At 47.5% G+C, this 19,702-nt stretch overlaps 1 protein-coding gene across 3 annotated transcripts in view; it reads left to right on the top strand.

The window, feature by feature from the left end:
* Nucleotides 1-19,702, top strand: part of EGFLAM (EGF like, fibronectin type III and laminin G domains) — a 92,057-nt gene that overhangs the window by 33,502 nt on the left and 38,853 nt on the right. For all 3 annotated transcript variants that reach the window (XR_011853115.1, XM_072135288.1, XM_072135275.1), the window contains exons 3-7: nucleotides 1,827-1,910; nucleotides 3,068-3,094; nucleotides 6,324-6,441; nucleotides 9,387-9,522; nucleotides 11,286-11,452. Coding sequence is in view for 2 of the 3 variants with exons in the window: in XM_072135288.1 (XP_071991389.1) it covers nucleotides 1,827-1,910; nucleotides 3,068-3,094; nucleotides 6,324-6,441; nucleotides 9,387-9,522; nucleotides 11,286-11,452 (532 nt within the window). In the remaining variant the exon portion in view is untranslated. The remainder of the gene's footprint in view (nucleotides 1-1,826; nucleotides 1,911-3,067; nucleotides 3,095-6,323; nucleotides 6,442-9,386; nucleotides 9,523-11,285; nucleotides 11,453-19,702) is intronic.

Genomic DNA, 19,702 nt, shown 5'->3' on the forward strand with positions numbered 1-19,702 from the left:
CTTCCTGTATTGTCTGTATAGGGGAGGACATATTGGAGGTACACACTTCCTTCCTGTATTGTCTGTATAGGGGAGGACATATTGGAGACACACAGTTTGTCCTGTATTGTCTGTATAGGGGAGGACATATTGGAGACACACAGTTCCTTCCTGTATTATCTGTATAGGGGAGGACATATTGGAGACACACACTTCCTTCCAGTATTGTCTGTATAGGGGAGGACATATTGGAGGTACACACTTCCTTCCTGTATTATCTGTATAGGGGAGGACATATTGGAGACACACACTTCCTTCCTGTATTGTCTGTATAGGGGAGGACATACTGGAGACACACACTTCCTTCCTGTATTGTCTGTATAGGGGAGGACATATTGGAGACACACACTTCCTTCCTGTATTATCTGTACAGGGGAGGACATATTGGAGACACACACTTCCTTCCTGTATTGGGGAGGACATATTGGAGACACACACTTCCTTCCTGTATTATCTGTATAGGGGAGGACATATTGGAGACACACACTTCCTTCCTGTATTGTCTGTATAGGTGGAGGACATATTGGAGGTACACACTTCCTTCCTGTATTGTCTGTATAGGGGAGGACATATTGGAGACACACAGTTCGTCCTGTATTGTCTGTATAGGGGAGGACATATTGGAGACACACACTTCCTTCCTGTACTATCTGTATAGGGGAGGACATATTGGAGACACACAGTTCCTTCCTGTATTATCTGTATAGGGGAGGACATATTGGAGACACACACTTCCTTCCTGTATTGTCTGTATGGGGGAGGACATATTTCTTTATTTCTATAGACAGTGATGCATTGATGGAGAAAACACATAGGGGCACATTTACTTACCCGGTCCAGTCGCGATCCAGCGGCACGTTCTCTGCTCTGCATTCGGGTCCGGCCGGGATTTATGAATGTAGTTCTTCCGCCGTCCACCAGGTGGCGCTGCTGCGCTGAAAGTCATCTCATCGCGCCGGAATTCACCACCTCGGACCAAGTGAAGGTAAGCGCTCCCCAAGCGACACTTTTTCGGTTTTTAAATGCGGCGGTTTTTCCGAATACGTCGCGTTTTCGTTCGGCCACGCCCCCCGATTTCTGTCGCGCGCATGCCGGCGCCGATGCGCCACAATCCGATCGCGTGCGCCACAATCCCGGGGCAATTCAGGTACAATCGGCGCAAATCGGAAATATTCGCGTAACACGTCGGGAAAACGCGAATCGGGCCTTTAGTAAATGACCCCCATAGACTCTCAGAGTTTCCATGAAAAAATGGAATGAAGTCCTTGAAATGTAAAGTAAAGATCTACAGGGGCAGCCTATAGACTCATATATTTGTAGTTAGTGTATACTGTAGCCTTACTGTTACACCCTCTAACGATAATGAGACAACTCTTTATATTCTGCACCAGTCTGTACAACAAAGCTGACAAATGCTCTGCCCGGAAAGGGAATTGTCTGCCCTATGTGCATCCATAGCCGGGTGTGAAGCCTGATTTCTAGACGGGTAACAACAAGGACCCAGAACCTGAAAGAGACCACAATCTTATTACTACCCTATGATATATATATATATAGGTTCACAGTTTTTAACCCTTTACTATTTTTATAGATTCTTTTTCTATTTATAGTGTTTATCATCTCATTTGGACCTTTGAGATTAAATGTGTTAAATATTAGATACGTTCTGGGTTCTATACGTCTTTTAGCCTTTTATTAAACTGATACTTTATTATTATAATCCTACATGGTTAATGATTCATTATTAAGTTTAAAGAATTATCTGTAATTTTCTATCTGTCTCGTAGGTTTTCTACACTGAAGTAATTAACGGCAAACATGTGAAGCAGCTGACGCAGGACGTTCCCCTAAAACTGGATATGCTGAATATGGTACGCCGCACTATTATGGAAATATTTATAGGATCATTATAATAAATTATTAAGCACTGGTGGTTATTAAAATTGCTGCACGCTCTGATAACACTAAATGTGAAATCCATAGGGGATAACTTATAATTCCTTCAATAAACGAGCAAATGTAATTGGTAAAGTGTTTATATTAGACTATAAGATCGATGTCCTGTCGTCACCATCATTGTTATTAGCTGGTCTGTGGGTTTTTGACTACCAGCACTGCAACAAATGATGGGGCACATTTACTAAGGGTCCGTTGGACGCCTTTCCGTCCGGTTTCCCGAATATTTCCGATTTGCCCTGAATTGCCCCAGGGTTTTTATCACACGCGATCGTATTGTGGCGCATCGGCGCCGGATTTCATGTGACACAAATCGGGGGCGTGGTCGTTAGACAACCCGACTGATTCGGACAAACCGCGGAATTTAAAATTCAAATTGTGTCACAAGATCAGCACTTACATGCACCGGGAAGAAGAAGGTGAACTCCGGCGGACCTGAGCAAGGAAGCAACACATTCAAGAAATAGGGTGCACGCTGTAAGTGAATCGCGGCAGCTCTGAATTCTTGTCAGACATTCTGGATCGGCGGACACAACAGGACGGGTAAGTCAATGTGCCGCGATGTGTCTGTGGTACTTCAGCCAGCCGTGGATTATAATATAGACAATTCGGGTGGTAGCCTGGGGCCCAAGTCTTCTAGGGGGCCCTTTGGCCACAAAAAACACCAACTGAATGTTATGCTGAGACAGAACTTAATGCATGAATTCCTCAAACATGTGTTAATGCTCTCAACGTACATGGACACAGAAGCCATTTCAGAACCTTTGAAGGTCCACCACAGGTCCTGAAACCGCAGCTAGAAATCAGGGAGAAGGGACACATCCTCCATTCCCCAAGAAGCTGATTCTAGATCCAGATGTAGGAAGTGATTCCAGACTCGTAGGGACTATAATATTCCTACAGCCCATGACCCATGGAGGTATTAATCCACCCATGGCTTTAGCTATCATTTATCAGGACAGAGTTATGTCTAGATGCCAGTGTCGCTAGTGGAGACCTCGCTACTCGGCTTTTATATAATTTGTAAAGAATAATCTATAAATAAAATAAGTAAAAACTATTTCTATTTCAGGGGCAACTGGAGGCGACCGAGATGTTTGTAAGTAACGCTGGAGCTCGACTGTGGATGTGTCTGATAAATTGTATATCTGTTTTATTATTATTATTATTATTGTTATTTTTATTGTTATTATTATTATTATTATTATTGTTATTTTTATTGTTATTATTATTATTATTATTGTTGTTATTATTATTATTATTATTATTGTTATTATTATTGTTGTTATTATTATTATTGTTATTATTGTTATTATCATTATTGTTATTATTGTTATTATTATTGTTGTTATTATTATTGTTATAATAATATTGTAGTATCATTTTATGTTAGCATTTTTATTGTAATATTATTATCTTTATATTTATAACATTATAATTTTGTTAGTATTAATATAGTCTTAAAATAATTTTATCATTTCAATCATTATCCAGCAATCAAATCCATCCTGATAAACCAGGGACAATATTCATAGATCCAGGTACCGTGACTGTAGTAATCTTCTTATACTTGTTATACATGGTCTCCTTCCTTCTAAAATCATTATTCAAAATTATGCTAATGATTCAGAAGTGCTCTGGCGATGTTTCCAGAGCCCCTCCGTGTTGTAGCTTTACAGACAGTGTGCAGGAACACTTTCCCCCTCCCACTGTGTGCGATTACATTAGGCAGAGGAAGGGGGGAAGTGCTGTAATGTAACAATTTGTGAAGCTGCGGCATGGAGGTTCTCTGGTAACACCCCCCTGGGGACCTTGAGGCTTTTAATTTTAAAAGTTTATTTTAGAAGTGAGAAGGCCATGGATAATAAATATAAGATGATCACCACAGTCTATGGGGGATATTTATCAGGACTATTTGCTAGCTTTTGCGATTATTTGCCCCAACCCGCCATCTTCACGCCAGTGGGGCAAGAAGGGGCGTGGCCGGCCGAGTGGAGGGGGTTGCCGGGAGTGGGCCGGCGCAGGGCGTTATTGTCCCCACTCCTGCGCACTCGCTGCTGCCGGCGACTTTTCATATGTGAAAGCCTCTTGATGTATCGCGCTGCGAACATGCAGCGACGTGGCACGAGCGCCAGCGTATGATAAATATGCCCCTATGAGTAATGTCTCTGGTTTCTCATGATGGATTTTGATGGTAGATTTCCTTTAATAATATAATAAAACACAAAAATTCTATCTATTCTTGTATGTAATATGTTTTTCCTGGGAAAATCCATATCCTGAATGCAGAGAACTCTTCATATTTATATGCAAATGAGCAGTTCGGTACAACAGGGGCGTGGCTACATCTGGTCTTGTGCACAGTGTCATAGGTGGAGCATATGGCTCTGTCAATCAAGGCTGAGTGGGAGGGGCTATGTATTGAAACTGAAGAAGAAAGAGCACTGACATGGCCACACCCATGGTGCACCAGACTGTTAATTTGCATATAGTCATATTAATCTATATTTCTTTGCAAAAAGGATACAGGTTTTCTCAGGAGAGACAATAATCACAATGCTAATTGCTTTGATGTCTTGAAGGGAGAGCAATGTAGTTCATAGAGCCTTGCATTTTTAGGGGTCCCGCATATATTTTTAATGTGGCCCCAAAGATGTCAAATCCCCTGCTGCATATACGTGGACAGTATGGGGCCCTTGTAGTGATAGAGAACAGCTCTTTCTGCTATCTTCTTTGTAGCTACTAGAATAGGAGATTCTATTCAGGAAATCCCTCCCACGAGGAGCTGCATTAAAGGCCAAAGGGTCATAGAGAGGGCGTGGAGAGAGAAACACCTGCCCCAGAGGTGTAGCAAGGTGTTGCAATGCATCGCAAGTATTCAGTTCACGCCCAACCTAAGTCATCCAAGCCCTGCTGGTGCACCCTAGGAGTCCAGCATATGGAGCACTTGACCCTCCAGGGCCTCCTGTGTCCTGCTACCCTGACTGGTGCTACCCGCTGGTGCACTTAACTCTCTGTTATGTAGCACTGGTTTGCAGGATATAGAGCTCAGCAGATGGTGAGAAGAATCCGCCGTATCACACATGCCGCTCCATCATGAAAAAGGCATTAAAATAAACTAAAAATGTTCTGATAATTTTTGCAGCGTCATTGCCATCTGTCAGTCATGGACTGGAAGTTACATGATTCTCATTCCCTTGTATAATGTAACTTTATGAGGCTGAAGATCCGTGTCTGATGACAGGTTCTCTGTTTTTGGGATAATAAAGATCGGCTGACCCATTTGTTATCCCCAACCATTCACCATATTCCTGTGTTTTCAACGAATGCTAGTAAACATTTTACTTAAAGCAAATCAACCACATAGATTTAGGGTATTTTAATCCTAACCTGGTGTGGGGCCAAGGGGCGTACCTGCCATGAGGCGAGTTGAGAATCTCGTCTCAGGCGGCGCGCCACCTGCTGGGCGAGGGGGCGGCGTTGTGAGCCTGCCCGTCCATGCTGCCGCCTGCCAGTCCGTCTATGCTGACGCCAGAACCTACACCCGTGCTACCGTGCGCCCTCCCGCGGCCCGTTCCGCCACCCATGCTGACACACTCCCCTGCATGTCAACTGGCACATCCTCTTTCCCGCAGGCGGCACATCCTTTTACCCACCGGTTGCCACATCCCCCTGAGCACCTGTCTGCTCCGGGCTCCCTCCCAGTCTGCTCCGCTCTGCTCCCTCCGGGTCTGCTGTGCTCTGCTCCCTCCGGGTCCGCTCTGCTCTGCTCCCTCCCGGTCCGCTCTGCTCTGCTCCCTCCCGGTCCGCTCTACTCCCTCCCTCCCAGTCTGCTTTGCTCTGCCACTCTATGGCTCGCCTCAGGCAGCAGACAGGCTTGGTACACCCCTGGTGGGCCCCCTGAAACAGAATCCGTTCTTCCTTTAGATTTTGTGAAAAGGACTTTTAAAAGTAAGCAAATGAGCCACAGGGGCTCATGTGTACATCACAGAAGCCCCTTCTGGATCCATCAGTTGTCACCGACTCTCTGGCAGGGGAAGGGAGGGCGGAGGTTGGCATGAGCACCAAACTTGACGGAACTAGTAGGGGCTTCTGTGACTTACACAGGAGCCCAGAGACTCATTTGCATATTTTAAAAAGTCCCTTTTCACAGAAAATAAGACATTAACAGCTAAATGAAAAGCAGATCCTGTTTCAGGAGGCACACATATGTATGGTTAGCATGTTGCTTGGGTTAAAACCACTAAATCCTTGTGTTGATTTCCTTTAATTTACTGTCAGAGGAGGTCTGCAAATACAATTATGAATCCTCTTCTGTCTCCCATTAGAAAGTCATCCTCAACAATTTGCAGCCAGGAACACTGCACCGGGTTAGTGTCGGAGCCTATAGCTGGGCAGGAAAAGGCAGGGCCAGTATGCCCAGGGATGTCTCCACACTATCTCCAGGTAAGGACCACACCTACAACTGCCTGCACTGCTCTATCTCTGTGACCACACCTACAACTGCCTGCTCTACTGTATCTCTGTGACCACACCTACAACTGCCTGCTCTACTGTATCTCTGTGACCACACCTACAACTGCCTGCACTACTCTATCTATGTGACCACACCAACTGCCTGCACTACCCTATCTCTGTGACCCCACCTATAACTGCCTGCACTACTCTATCTCTGTGATCACACCTACAACTGCCTAAACTACTCTATCTCTGTGACCACACCTACAATTGCCTGCACTACTCTATCGCTATGACCACACCTACAACTTCCTGCACTACTCTATCTCTGTGGCAATACCTACAACTGCCTAAACTACTCTATCTCTGTGACCACACCTACAATTGCCTGCACAACTCTATCTCTGTGACCACACCTCCAACTGCCTGCACTACTCTATCTCTGTGACCACACCTCTAACTGCCTGCTCTACTCTAGCTCTGTGACCACACCTCCAACTGCCTGCACTACCCTATCTCTGTGACTACACCTACAATTGCCTGCACTACTCTATCTCTGTGACCACACCTCCAACTGCCTGCACTACTCTATCACTGTGACCTCACCTACAACTGCCTGCTCTACTCTATCTCTGTGACCACACCTACAACTGCCTGCTCTACTCTATCTCTGTGACCACACCTACAACTGCCTGCACTCTTCTATCTCTGTGACCACACCTACAACTGCCTGCACTGCTCTATCTCTGTGACCACACCTACAACTGCCTGCACTCCTCTATCTCTGTGACCACACCTACAACTGCCTGCACTGTTCCATCTCTGTGACCACACCTACAACTGCCTGCTCTACTCTATCTCTGGGGTCAGACTGCAACAAGGCCAAGACCTTCTGAATAACTACTATGCTGAATGCTCTTATATACAACTACAGATTGAGTTGCAAAAGTATTTATGCTTCTTGAACCTTTATTCATTTTTAATGCACTTGCTAAATTTTTGCAAATTTGAAAAACTGAGACATATGGGGGGGCATTTATCTTTAGTCAGGGCATGTGTGCATGTCCTTCTTTGGTTTTTTAGGCTTTTGGACTTATTTATGTTTGATTTATTTTAGAGGTTGATAAATTAGGCAGCTGAATCTCTGGGGTTTTGCAACTTTTAATGAAAAATTTGCACAAATGTGGCAAACTCTACTCGCACCCCTTCTTTTTCCTACGCCTGATCAGGACTGGAGTTTATTTGCAACTTTTTAACCACTGTTTGTTCCAAAACTGGGACTTTAGGTGGGAAACTGAAAAATTCTTGCATGGCCAACTTTGCTAGGTGAGTTAAAGAGTCGCAAATTTAGGTGCGAATAAAAGAGAAACTTTATATCCTTGTCGCTGGTTCCACAAAGGGAGGTGAATATATAGGCACGCCAACTTCGTTTTTTTTTTATTTTTTTGTTTTTTAAATTTGCTTTATTGGTACATGAATGAAACAAATCAGTATTACGGATGAGGTAACAGTATCTGAAGTACATCTGGAATAATAATGTACATACACTATAAAGTGATTCACCATTAGCAGAGAGATCTACACAGGAGACCTCCCCTACATAGACATATAACAGTAACAATCCTGTTCAAGAGGACATAGAAGTTAAAGAAAAATCATAGAAAGTAAGTAAAAAGGTAAATAATGATCCTGCACCTTTAGAAACAATACACCGAGGAGTAATGACAGGGACCCCTCCACAGAGTACACAATATCCAATTACTACAATCAAATGCCTCAGTTTTTTAATTTGCAAAAAAATTGGAAAAGTCTGAATCATTTTCTTTACACTTCACAAATAATTTATACTTTGGGGCTCATTTACTAAGGGTCGCGCTGCTCACGTTTGTCAGACTGTGGACCGTTTTTGGGGTTTACACTGCTTGGACAGGTATTTAACAAGTGTCTGCACTGGGATTTTGGCGCGGGCGATCATTTCTTGGCTCAGCTGCGCTGGTCTCCACGCGACACTAATTGGGTTTGTAATGTCGGACCGTCCGACTGATTCGGACTGAGCGCGGGATTTAACTTTCAAATTGTGTGGCAAGACAAAGCACTTACATGCACCACTAAAAAGATAGTGAAATCTGTCGACCTGAGCGGGGAAGCGACACATGCAGGATATCAGGCGCATGATTTGCGCCACAGTACATTATAGACGGACAATGTACTTTCGGTGAACTACAGCGGCCGCATAAGTAAATGAGTCCCTTTAAGTTGCACCATCACATAAACTATTAATACAATACATGGAGGGTTGTGGCTGTAATATTGAAAAGGTAGTTGTAGTAAGAAGTGGATGTGTCACAGTTTACTTTACTCTCAGTTGTTTTACTTTGCAAATGAGCGGTAAATGAAGGGGATGAATCAATGCGGTAATCACTGACACATGGAACCTCAGGGGGATTTGTTATTGATGACAAAATGGGGCTCATTTACTTACATTCGCACGGGAGTTCACAGAAAGTGCATTGTCCAACGCTCATGCACTGTGCCGCAATTTACTAAGATTGTGCGCCCAATATCCTGCATGTGTCGCTTCCCCGCTAAGTTCCCCCGGAGTTCACCTTCTTCTTCCTGGTGCATGTAAGTGCATTGTCTTGCAACACAATTTGAAAATTATATCCCACGCTCAGTCTGAATCAGTCGCATCGTCTGACAGTGCGCCACCAGATTGCTGTTGCATGGAAGCCAGCGCAGCTGTGCCAAAAATCAGTCGCGTGCGCCAAAATCCCTGCACAGACACTAGCTTAACACATGACCAAGCCGTGCAATCCACGAAAACAGCGCACAGTCCGATGAAAGTGCGCTCCGCGACCCTTAGTAAATGAGCCCCAATGTCTTCTTTGAGCTTGTAGAAATCATGGCTGACTCCTTTATTCTGCTTTCTACAGAGTTGTGCCTGATGCCGGATCCTCCGCTGCAGCCGCAGGTCGTGGTCGTGTCAGACACGGAAGTCGCAGTGTCATGGAAGCAGGGTGCCAGTGAGGGCAGCTCCCCAATTCTCTATTACTTGGTGGCCTATAGAAGGTTGGTGAACAGCTAAAGCTCTTATGTGTTGCTACATTGTATCGGTGCATGTAGAATGTAGCAGGATACAATTGTAACAAATACTTGGAACTTTTTGAAAGGATCCAATCTCATGATAAATCCTTGAAAGAAGGGGGGGCATATTTTGGAAGCTAATCCCCCAACTACCTTATACCTCCCTTTAGGTAGCCTATCTTATGCCCCTTTTATGTAGCTCCCTAATCTATCACCGTTTCTCGCTGTATGGAAAGCCATGTTTGTTCATCTCTCCAACCAAAACCAACTAAGGGTCCTTAGATCTCGGCAATAGTGAGGGCAGTCAAGTTTAGGATTGTACTAATTTTACTTGTCTCAGTTTTGGGTTAAATAGCCTCAAAATGTGTAAACACCTCCCATTCCCCTCTCTAACTGGGTACAGAACCGGCAACACTAAAAATAACCGAGCGTGTGTCTCGTAGACCCAAAGTCTCTGTGCTCCAAATGTAGAAACTTTATAGAAAATCAAACAATAAACCAACACGGAAAGAAGAAAGTAACAAATATTTTGCACTAACATAAGACATGAGGCACAAGGCCTAAGGCTGCTGTGAGCGTGGACTGTCATGGCGGCTCCTCTCAGCTTGTGTGCTGATCTTTTGACTGTGAGATGAATAAATCCCTGTCTCTCCTTGGAACGTCTCTCCTGGGGCTCCTCCGCATTTAGTGCCTGTAAATGGATGTTGTTCCGCGCGCGAGCGTTTCACAAGTCGACTCTTTCAAGACCAGCGACGAGGCGTCTACTGGGGCTAATTTACTGTTCTCCACATTTCCTGCTCACAAAGAGTTAATGTTGAAGAGTTATTGGCTTTAATATTTTGGGGATTGTGATGTAAACTGAAGCTTCTTAGCCCCAATGTTAAATTCTTAATCGCTCCATATATACGGGTAATAAGGAAAAAGTGTAGGAACACCGGGATCTCTTTAACTGACAACTTTACTACTCTACAGACTATATACAGCTACACAGAACATCTATAGCTTTATAAAACATATACAATTACAGACCCTGTACCGCTATTCAGACCACCTACTTCCATACACAATACATTATACAGCTATACAGAGCATCCACCATTATACAAACTAACGTTATACAGACCTTCTACTGCTAAAGAGACCATCTCTAAGTCCTGCTTCCCTACCGCTTATAGTGAAAGCCTGTGAGTCCTGCCCCCTCCACACACTTATACTGCAAGCCTGTGAGTCCTGCTCCTCCCCTGCTCATAGAGAAAGCCTGTGAGTCCCCCCCCCCCAAACACACACACATAGAGAAAGCCTGTAAGTCCTGTTCCTCCTCCCACTCATAGAGAAAGCCTGTGAGTCCTGCTTCCTCCTCCTACTCATAGAGAAAGCCTGTGAGTCTTGCTTCCTCCTTCCACTCATAGAGAAAGCCTGTGAGTCTTGCTTCCTCCTCCCACTCATAGAGAAAGCCTGTGAGTCCTGTTTCCTCCACCCACTCATAGAAAAAGCTTGTGAGTCCTGCTTCCTCCTCCCACTCATAGAGAAAGCCTGTGAGTCCGTCTTCCTCCTCCCACTCATAGAGAAAGCCTGTGAGTCCTGCTTCCTCCACCCACTCATAGAAAAAGCTTGTGAGTCCGTCTTCCTCCACCCACTCATAGAGAAAGCCTGTGAGTCCGTCTTCCTCCTCCCACTCATAGAGAAAGCCTGCCAGTACATTTTTGTGTTTTTGTCCATCTGTGACTTTTTCTTCTGTTTTCTTTCAGGCCGGATGATGACAGTGATTGGGTCTCTATTACAGAACAGGTACAAATGGACTCCATGGTACTTAAAGGTCTCTCTCCTGACACAGAATATCAGTTTGCAGTAAAATCGGTAAACTCTTTTGGGGACAGTCGGCTCAGTACTCCAAGTGAAGTAATCAAAACTTTCCGTGAGTATCATTGATGTTACTATTAGCTTGTGTTTGTAAAATATAACCATATATTTTTTTTTAAGTTTTTTTTTTTTTAATTTATTTTAACAAAACAATAAAGTTACATACAGTAATTTGTGTTGCAACCTGACATACTTGATAGGATAGTGATCAATGGACAGATATTTTGAACATTACTTATTGATCAATAAGTCGTACATTAGGTAGCTCTATAGTAATGTTCAGCTGAATTTGGGTTATCTGGAATGGGTCGGTCCAGTGACCTGGATCCGTTGTTGTTATTCTTTGTTAGAGTCTCTAATGTGTAGCTAGAAATGGATCCATTTTTAATCTGCTAACTTCCATTCACTTTAATTATATAAAAGCCATCTAAAGAGACCATCTATAAGCCATCTGTCCCTGCCTAATTGCCCGGCCTAGGAGACAACTGTTCAACTGTCCATTCCTGCAGCAAAGTGCAAAGTGGCTCTTTGGGACTATGGGTCGCGCTGCTCACTTTCGTCAGACGTTGCACCTTTTTCGGGGATTGCACGGCTTGGAGAGGTATTTAACAGGTGTCTGGGAATGTGTTGCACGCGATCCTCCTTTTGGCACAGCTGCGCCGACTTCCATGCAACACAAAATCAGGGGGCGTACCATCAGACTATCCGACAGATTCGGACTGAGTGCGGGATTTAACTTTCAAATTGTGTCGCAAGCCCAAGCACTTACATGCACCAGGAAGAAGAAGGTGAACTCTGTCGGACCTGAGCGGGGAAGAGACACATGCAGGATATCGGGCGCACAATCTTTGTGAATCGCGGCAGATGTGCATGATTGTCGGACAACGCACTTTCTGTGAACTCCAGCAGCCGGGTAAGTAAATGTCACCCAAAGACAAGACAATACAAACAGAGAGGAATAGTGGCCAAATACAGGTCAGAACCAAGAGGAGAATGCAGTACATAATCGCTGGGCTAAAGGATAGTCAGGGATACATTCCAAAGTAACAAAGATACCACAATACACAGCACAGAATAAGGACAACAAGCCAAGTACAATACTGTAGCAGGCAAATTACACTAAGCCACAAACCTTATTTAAGTCCCAGACAAGAAGATGATTGGATCAGATTTCTAACATCAGACTGTGCAGCAATCAGAGTGGGAAGAGATTCTGTCAATCATAGCAGAGTAACTCTTAGTGACCAAGTGCAGAGGTCAAGAGGCAAGAGATCAAAAGACACAATGGGGCAGATTTACTTACCTGGTCCATTCGCGATCCAGCGGCGCCTTCTCTGCGGTGGATTCTGGTCTTCTGGCGATTCACTAAGGCAGTTCCTCCGACATCCACCAGGTGTCACTGCTGCGCTGAAGTCCGCTGAGGCCCGCTGGAGTACACGATGCTATACTTGGTAAAGGTAAGTGCAAGTCCAGCGACATTTTTTTTTTTAATGCGGCGTTTTTTCCGAATCCGTCAGGTTTTCGTACGGCCACGCCCCACGATTTCCGTCGCGTGCATGCCGATGCGCCACAATCCGATCGAGTGCGCCAAAAACCCGGGGCAATTCAGGAAAACGCGAATCGGGCCCTTTGTAAATGACCCCCAATGGGGCACATTTACATACCTGTCCGAGGAGTTCACCCAAAGTGCATTGTTCCGACAATAATTCACTGTGCCGCAATTCACTAAGATTGTGTGCCTGATATCCTGAATGTGTCGCTTCCCCGCTCAGGTCCGCCGGAGTTCACCTTCTTCTTCCTGGTGCATGTAAGTGCATTGTCTTGCAACACAAGTCCGAATCAGTCGGATTGTCCGGCGCCCCGCTCCCCAATTTCTGTCACATGGATTCAGTGCATCTGCGAAAATGCGATCCGTGGACTTTTAGTAAATAAGCCCCAATGAAACAAGATGATACTTATCTACACATCCTCAGCTCTACTTTCCATACAGAAGATGATGCAGAAGAAGATGTTACACCAAAAGTATATGGGCAGCTCTAGAGAAGTTTTTTTTGCTCAATAGAAGAGTGTTACATTTGTTAGATTTTTTTTTGAAGGTTACGAAGACAAATTAACAGTTTATGGGCAGCTACAGAGAAGTCTCATTTGGTCAAAAAAAGAAAAGTTAAGGAAGTTTTTTTTTTTTACTATGAGCATGGGAGTTAGAGGGGGTTGGTTAATAGATGTAGATGGGTTTTATTGCATTGTGAATGGATAAAAATCAGATAACTAAGGTATGAAGACAATTCTAGAGACAAGGGGCATCTCTAGAGAAGTCTTGTTTGTTGATGTTAGAAAAGTTTTTAAAAGAAAAACTTGTTAGATCTTCAAAAAACGGTTCGTGTTTATTCAAGATAAGGTTACTTAGGTAAGGAGGACAACTCGAGAGAATATAGGAAGCTTTAGAGAAGTCTTGTTTGGTTGATGTTAGAGTAGCTTTTGAAAGAAAAAAATTCTTGGATTTTCTCAAACTATCGATTGTTTGTACAAACTTTGTGTTCTATAAGAAGACTCACCTCTGGGCTATGTTCAGCTTGGTTGTGCTCCAGGGTTGTTGCTGGAGATGATTAAATCTCGGGGCACTGGTAATATTGCACGGCCTTCAGAGCAAATACCAAATCCTTTCCGGTGTTCTTCCTCAGGAGGGTTGTGCTCAGGCTTATATTTGGATCACTGGCCATTGCCATTGTCACCCTTTGCAATATTAATAGATGAAATTACACCGGAGCGCAGCGTGTGGGCAGGCGAGTGGGCAGCGGGGGCCTTAGGGTCCGGAGATTGAACGCTCCGCACTTAACCTGAGGATGATTGAGGCATTGGAATCATTCTGTGACCTTAAGGAATTCATTGCATTGTAAGGACCTGAATATTTTGCTTTTTTTTGTGACTGATGATTCTTTTTTGACTATTTTTTGTGCTGAATGTAAATTGATGTAATTGCAGCCTGTAGGCGAGCGCTCGCTCAGTGCATCCGCAGAAATTCCTCTGTGAGTGATGCTGGATCCTGGAATAACAAAGCCTCGTGTTCGTTGCCTTGTATGGGTAGATGCTACAGAGGCTTTGTATTCGTGGGACTTATATGTTATGTTTTATTCTGTTTTATATTATTCTGTAGTTATTTGTATGGGATGACCATGTGATAATGGGAGCACTGACATTCGCCCGTCTGATATTCTTGATTTATTATATGGATGCACAATAATAATTTGGGGGACTCATTATAGGAAAGTATTAGGATTTTGCATGTGGATGTTCTCCCTCACAGTGCTTTGTCTAGAGGGGCAGTTAGTGTACTAGAGGGACATGGGGGGCAGTGTGTGTACTAGAGGGACATGGGGGGCAGTGTGTGTACTAGAGGGACATGGGGGGCAGTGTGTGTACTAGAGGGACATGGGGGAGCAGTTAGTGTACTAGAGGGACATGGGGATCAGTGTGTGTACTAGAGGGACATGGGGGGCAGTGTGTGTACTAGAGGGACATGGGGGAGCAGTGTGTGTACTAGAGGGACATGGGGGTCAGTGTGTGTACTAGAGGGACATGGGGGAGCAGTGTGTGTACTAGAGGGACATGGGGGGCAGTGTGTGTACTAGAGGGACATGGGGGAGCAGTTAGTGTACTAGAGGGACATGGGGATCAGTGTGTGTACTAGAGGGACATGGGGGGCAGTGTGTGTACTAGAGGGACATGGGGGAGCAGTGTGTGTACTAGAGGGACATGGGGGTCAGTGTGTGTACTAGAGGGACATGGGGGAGCAGTGTGTGTACTAGAGGGACATGGGGGGCAGTGTGTGTACTAGAGGGACATGGGGGGCAGTGTGTGCACTAGAGGGACATGGGGGTCAGTGTGTGTACTAGAGGGACATGGGGAGCAGTGTGTGTACTAGAGGGCCATGGGGGGCAGTGTGTGTACTAGAGGGACATGGGGGGCAGTGTGTGTACTAGAGGGACATGGGGGGGCAGTGTGTGTACTAGAGGGACATGGGGGGGCAGTGTGTGTACTAGAGGGACATGGGGGGCAGTGTGTGTACTAGAGGGACATGGGGGAGCAGTGTGTGTACTAGAGGGACATGGGGGGCAGTGTGTGTACTAGAGGGACATGGGGGGCAGTTAGTGTACTAGAGGGACATGGGGGGCAGTGTGTGTACTAGAGGGACATGGGGGAGCAGTGTGTGTACTAGAGGGCCATGGGGGGCAGTGTGTGTACTAGAGGGACATGGGGGGCAGTGTGTGTACTAGAGGGACATGGGGAGCAGTGTGTGTACTAGAGGGACATGGGGGAGCAGTGTCTGTACTAGAGGGACATGGGGGCAGTGTGTGTACTAGAGGGACATGGGGGAGCAGTGTGTGGTAGAGGGACATGGGGAGCAGTGTGTGTACTAGAGGGACATGGGGGGCAGTGTGTGTACTAGAGGGACATGGGGGGCATTGTGTGTACTAGAGGGACATGGGGGGCAGTGTGTGTACTAGAGGGACATGGGGGGCAGTGTGTGTACTAGAAGGACATGGGGGGCAGTGTGTGTACTAGAGGGACATGGAGAGCAGTGTGTGTACTAGAGGGACATGGGGGAGCAGTGTGTGTACTAGAGGGACATGGGGAGCAGTGTGTGTACTAGAGGGACATGGGGGAGCAGTGTCTGTACTAGAGGGACATGGGGGCAGTGTGTGTACTAGAGGGACATGGGGGAGCAGTGTGTGTAGTAGAGGGACATGGGGAGCAGTGTGTGTACTAGAGGGACATGGGGGGCAGTGTGTGTACTAGAGGGACATGGGGAGCAATGTGTACTAGAGGGACATGGGCGGCAGTGTGTGTACTAGAGGGCCATGGAGAGCAGTGTGTGTACTAGAGTGCCATGGGGAGCAGTGTGTGTACTAGAGGGCCATGAGGGGCAGTGTGTGTACTAGTGGGCCATGGGGGGGGCAGTGTGTGTACTAGAGGGACATGGGGGGCAGTGTGTGTACTAGAGGGACATGGAGAGCAGTGTGTGTACTAGAGGGACATGGGGAGCAGTGTGTGTACTAGAGAGACATGGGGGAGCAGTGTGTGTACTAGAGGGACATGGGGGCCAGTGTGTGTACTAGAGGGACATGGGGGGCAGTGTGTGTACTAGAGGGACATGGGGAGCAGTGTGTGTACTAGAGGGACATGGGGAGCAGTGTGTGTACTAGAGGGACATGGGGGGCAGTGTGTGTACTAGAGGGACATGGAGAGCAGTGTGTGTACTAGAGGGACATGGGGGGCAGTGTGTGTACTAGAGGGACATGGGGGGCAGTTAGTGTACTAGAGGGACATGGGGGGCAGTGTGTGCACTAGAGGGACATGGGGGGCAGTGTGTGAACTAGAGGGACATGGGGGGCAGTGTGTGTACTAGAGGGACATGGGGGAGCAATGTGTGTACTAGAGGGACATGGGGAGCAGTGTGTGTACTAGAGGGACATGGGGAGCAGTGTGTGTACTAGAGGGACATGGGTGGCAGTGTGTGTACTAGAGGGCCATGGAGAGCAGTGTGTGTACTAGAGGGACATGGGGGAGCAATGTGTGTACTAGAGGGACATGGGGAGCAGTGTGTGTACTAGAGGGACATGGGGGGCAGTGTGTGTACTAGAGGGACATGGGGGCAGTGTGTGTACTAGAGGGACATGGAGAGCAGTGTGTGTACTAGAGGGACATGGGGGGCAGTGTGTGTACTAGAGGGACATGGGGAGCAGTGTGTGTACTAGAGGGACATGGGCGGCAGTGTGTGTACTAGAGTGCCATGGGGAGCAGTGTGTGTACTAGAGGGCCATGGGGGGGGGGCAGTGTGTGCACTAGAGGGCCATGGGGGGCAAGGTGTGTACTAGAGGGCCATGAGGGGCAGTGTGTGTACTAGAGGGCCATGGGGGGCAGTGTGTGTACTAGTGGGCCATGGGAGGGGGGGCAGTGTGTGTACTAGAGGGACATGGGGGGCAGTGTGTGTACTAGAGGGACATGGGGGAGCAGTGTGTGTACTAGAGGGACATGGGGGGCAGTGTGTGTACTAGTGGGCCATGGGAGGGGGGGCAGTGTGTGTACTAGAGGGACATGGGGGGCAGTGTGTGTACTAGAGGGACATGGGGGAGCAGTGTGTGTACTAGAGGGACATGGGGGCAGTGTGTGTACTAGAGGGACATGGGGGGGCAGTGTGTGTACTAGAGGGACATGGGGGGGGGCAGTGTGTGTACTAGAGGGACATGGGGGCAGTGTGTGTACTAGAGGGACATGGGGGAGCAGTGTGTGTACTAGAGGGACATGGGGGCAGTGTGTGTACTAGAGGGCCATGGGGGGGGGGGCATTGTGTGCACTAGAGGGCCATGGGGGGCAAGGTGTGTACTAGAGGGCCATGAGGGGCAGTGTGTGTACTAGAGGGCCATGGGGGGCAGTGTGTGTACTAGTGGGCCATGGGGGGGGGGCAGTGTGTGTACTAGAGGGACATGGGGGGCAGTGTGTGTACTAGAGGGACATGGGGGAGCAGTGTGTGTACTAGAGGGACATGGGGGCAGTGTGTGTACTAGAGGGACATGGGGGGGGCAGTGTGTGTACTAGAGGGACATGGGGGGGCAGTGTGTGTACTAGAGGGACATGGGGGGGCAGTGTGTGTACTAGAGGGACATGGGGGCAGTGTGTGTACTAGAGGGACATGGGGGAGCAGTGTGTGTACTAGAGGGACATGGGGGCAGTGTGTGTACTAGAGGGACATGGGGGCAGTGTGTGTACTAGAGGGACATGGGGGAGCAATGTGTGTACTAGAGGGACATGGGGGGCAGTGTGTGTACTAGAGGGACATGGGGGCAGTGTGTGTACTAGAGGGACATGGGGGCAGTGTGTGTACTAGAGGGACATGGGGGGGCAGTGTGTGTACTAGAGGGCCATGGGGGGGAGCAGTGTGTGTACTAGAGGGACATGGGGGCAGTGTGTGTACTAGAGGGACATGGGGGCAGTGTGTGTACTAGAGGGACATGGGGGCAGTGTGTGTACTAGAGGGACATGGGGGGGCAGTGTTTGTACTAGAGGGACATGGGGGCAGTGTGTGTACTAGAGGGACATGGGGGAGCAGTGTGTGTACTAGAGGGACATGGGGGCAGTGTGTGTACTAGAGGGACATGGGGGGGGGGGAGCAGTGTGTGTACTAGAGGGACATGGGGCCAGTGTGTGTACTAGAGGGACATGGGGGGGGGCAGTGTGTGTACTAGAGGGACATGGGGGCAGTGTGTGTACTAGAGGGACATGGGGGGCAGTGTGTGTACTAGAGGGACATGGGGGGCAGTGTGTACACTAGAGGGACATGGGGGGCAGTGTGTGTACTAGAGGGACATGGGGGGCAGTGTGTGTACTAGAGGGACATGGGGGGCAGCAGTGTGTGTACTAGAGGGCCATGGGGAGCAGTGTGTGTACTAGAGGGACATGGGGGGCAGTGTGTGTACTAGAGGGACATGGGGGGGGCAGTGTGTGTACTAGTGGGACATGGAGAGCAGTGTGTGTGCTAGAGGGACATGGGGGGCAGTGTGTGTACTAGAGGGCCATGGGGGGGAGCAGTGTGTGTACTAGAGGGACATGGGGGGGCAGTGTGTGTACTAGAGGGCCATGGGGGGGAGCAGTGTGTGTACTAGAGGGCCATGGGGGGCAGTGTGTGTACTAGAGGGACATGGGGGCAGTGTGTGCACTAGAGGGACATGGGGGCAGTGTGTGTACTAGAGGGACATGGGGGCAGTGTGTGTACTAGAGGGACATGGGGGGCAGTGTGTGTACTAATGGGACATGGGGGGCAGTGTGTGTACTAGAGGGACATGGGGGGCAGTGTGTGTACTAGAGGGCCATGGGGGGCAGTGTGTACCAGAGGGACATGGGGGCAGTGTGTGTACTAGAGGGACATGGGGGCAGTGTGTGTACTAGAGGGCCATGGGGGCAGTGTGTGTACTAGTGGGCCATGGGGGGGCAGTGTGTGTACTAGAGGACCATGGGGTTAGTAACCTACTGGACACCTTGTATATAATGTTAACCATAATGTGGCCTGAAAGTGCCGGGGAAAATAAAATTAACCCTTCACTGGGGTGTATTATAGACAGGGTGGGCCCCATACACATAGTGATTAGTTCTGTCCGGTATGGCCAGATAATGCTTCTAGCACCCTGTCCTCTGGGAGCACCCTGTCCTCTGGGAGCACCCATAAAAGAGGTGACAATAGGAATCAGCCTCCAGACGTCACTCATCATTCCACCACGTCCTATCTCACAGCGGGAAGCGGCTCCGCGCC

Source organism: Engystomops pustulosus, chromosome 1 (assembly GCF_040894005.1).
Source record: "Engystomops pustulosus chromosome 1, aEngPut4.maternal, whole genome shotgun sequence".
NCBI classification, from domain to species: domain Eukaryota; kingdom Metazoa; phylum Chordata; class Amphibia; order Anura; family Leptodactylidae; genus Engystomops; species Engystomops pustulosus.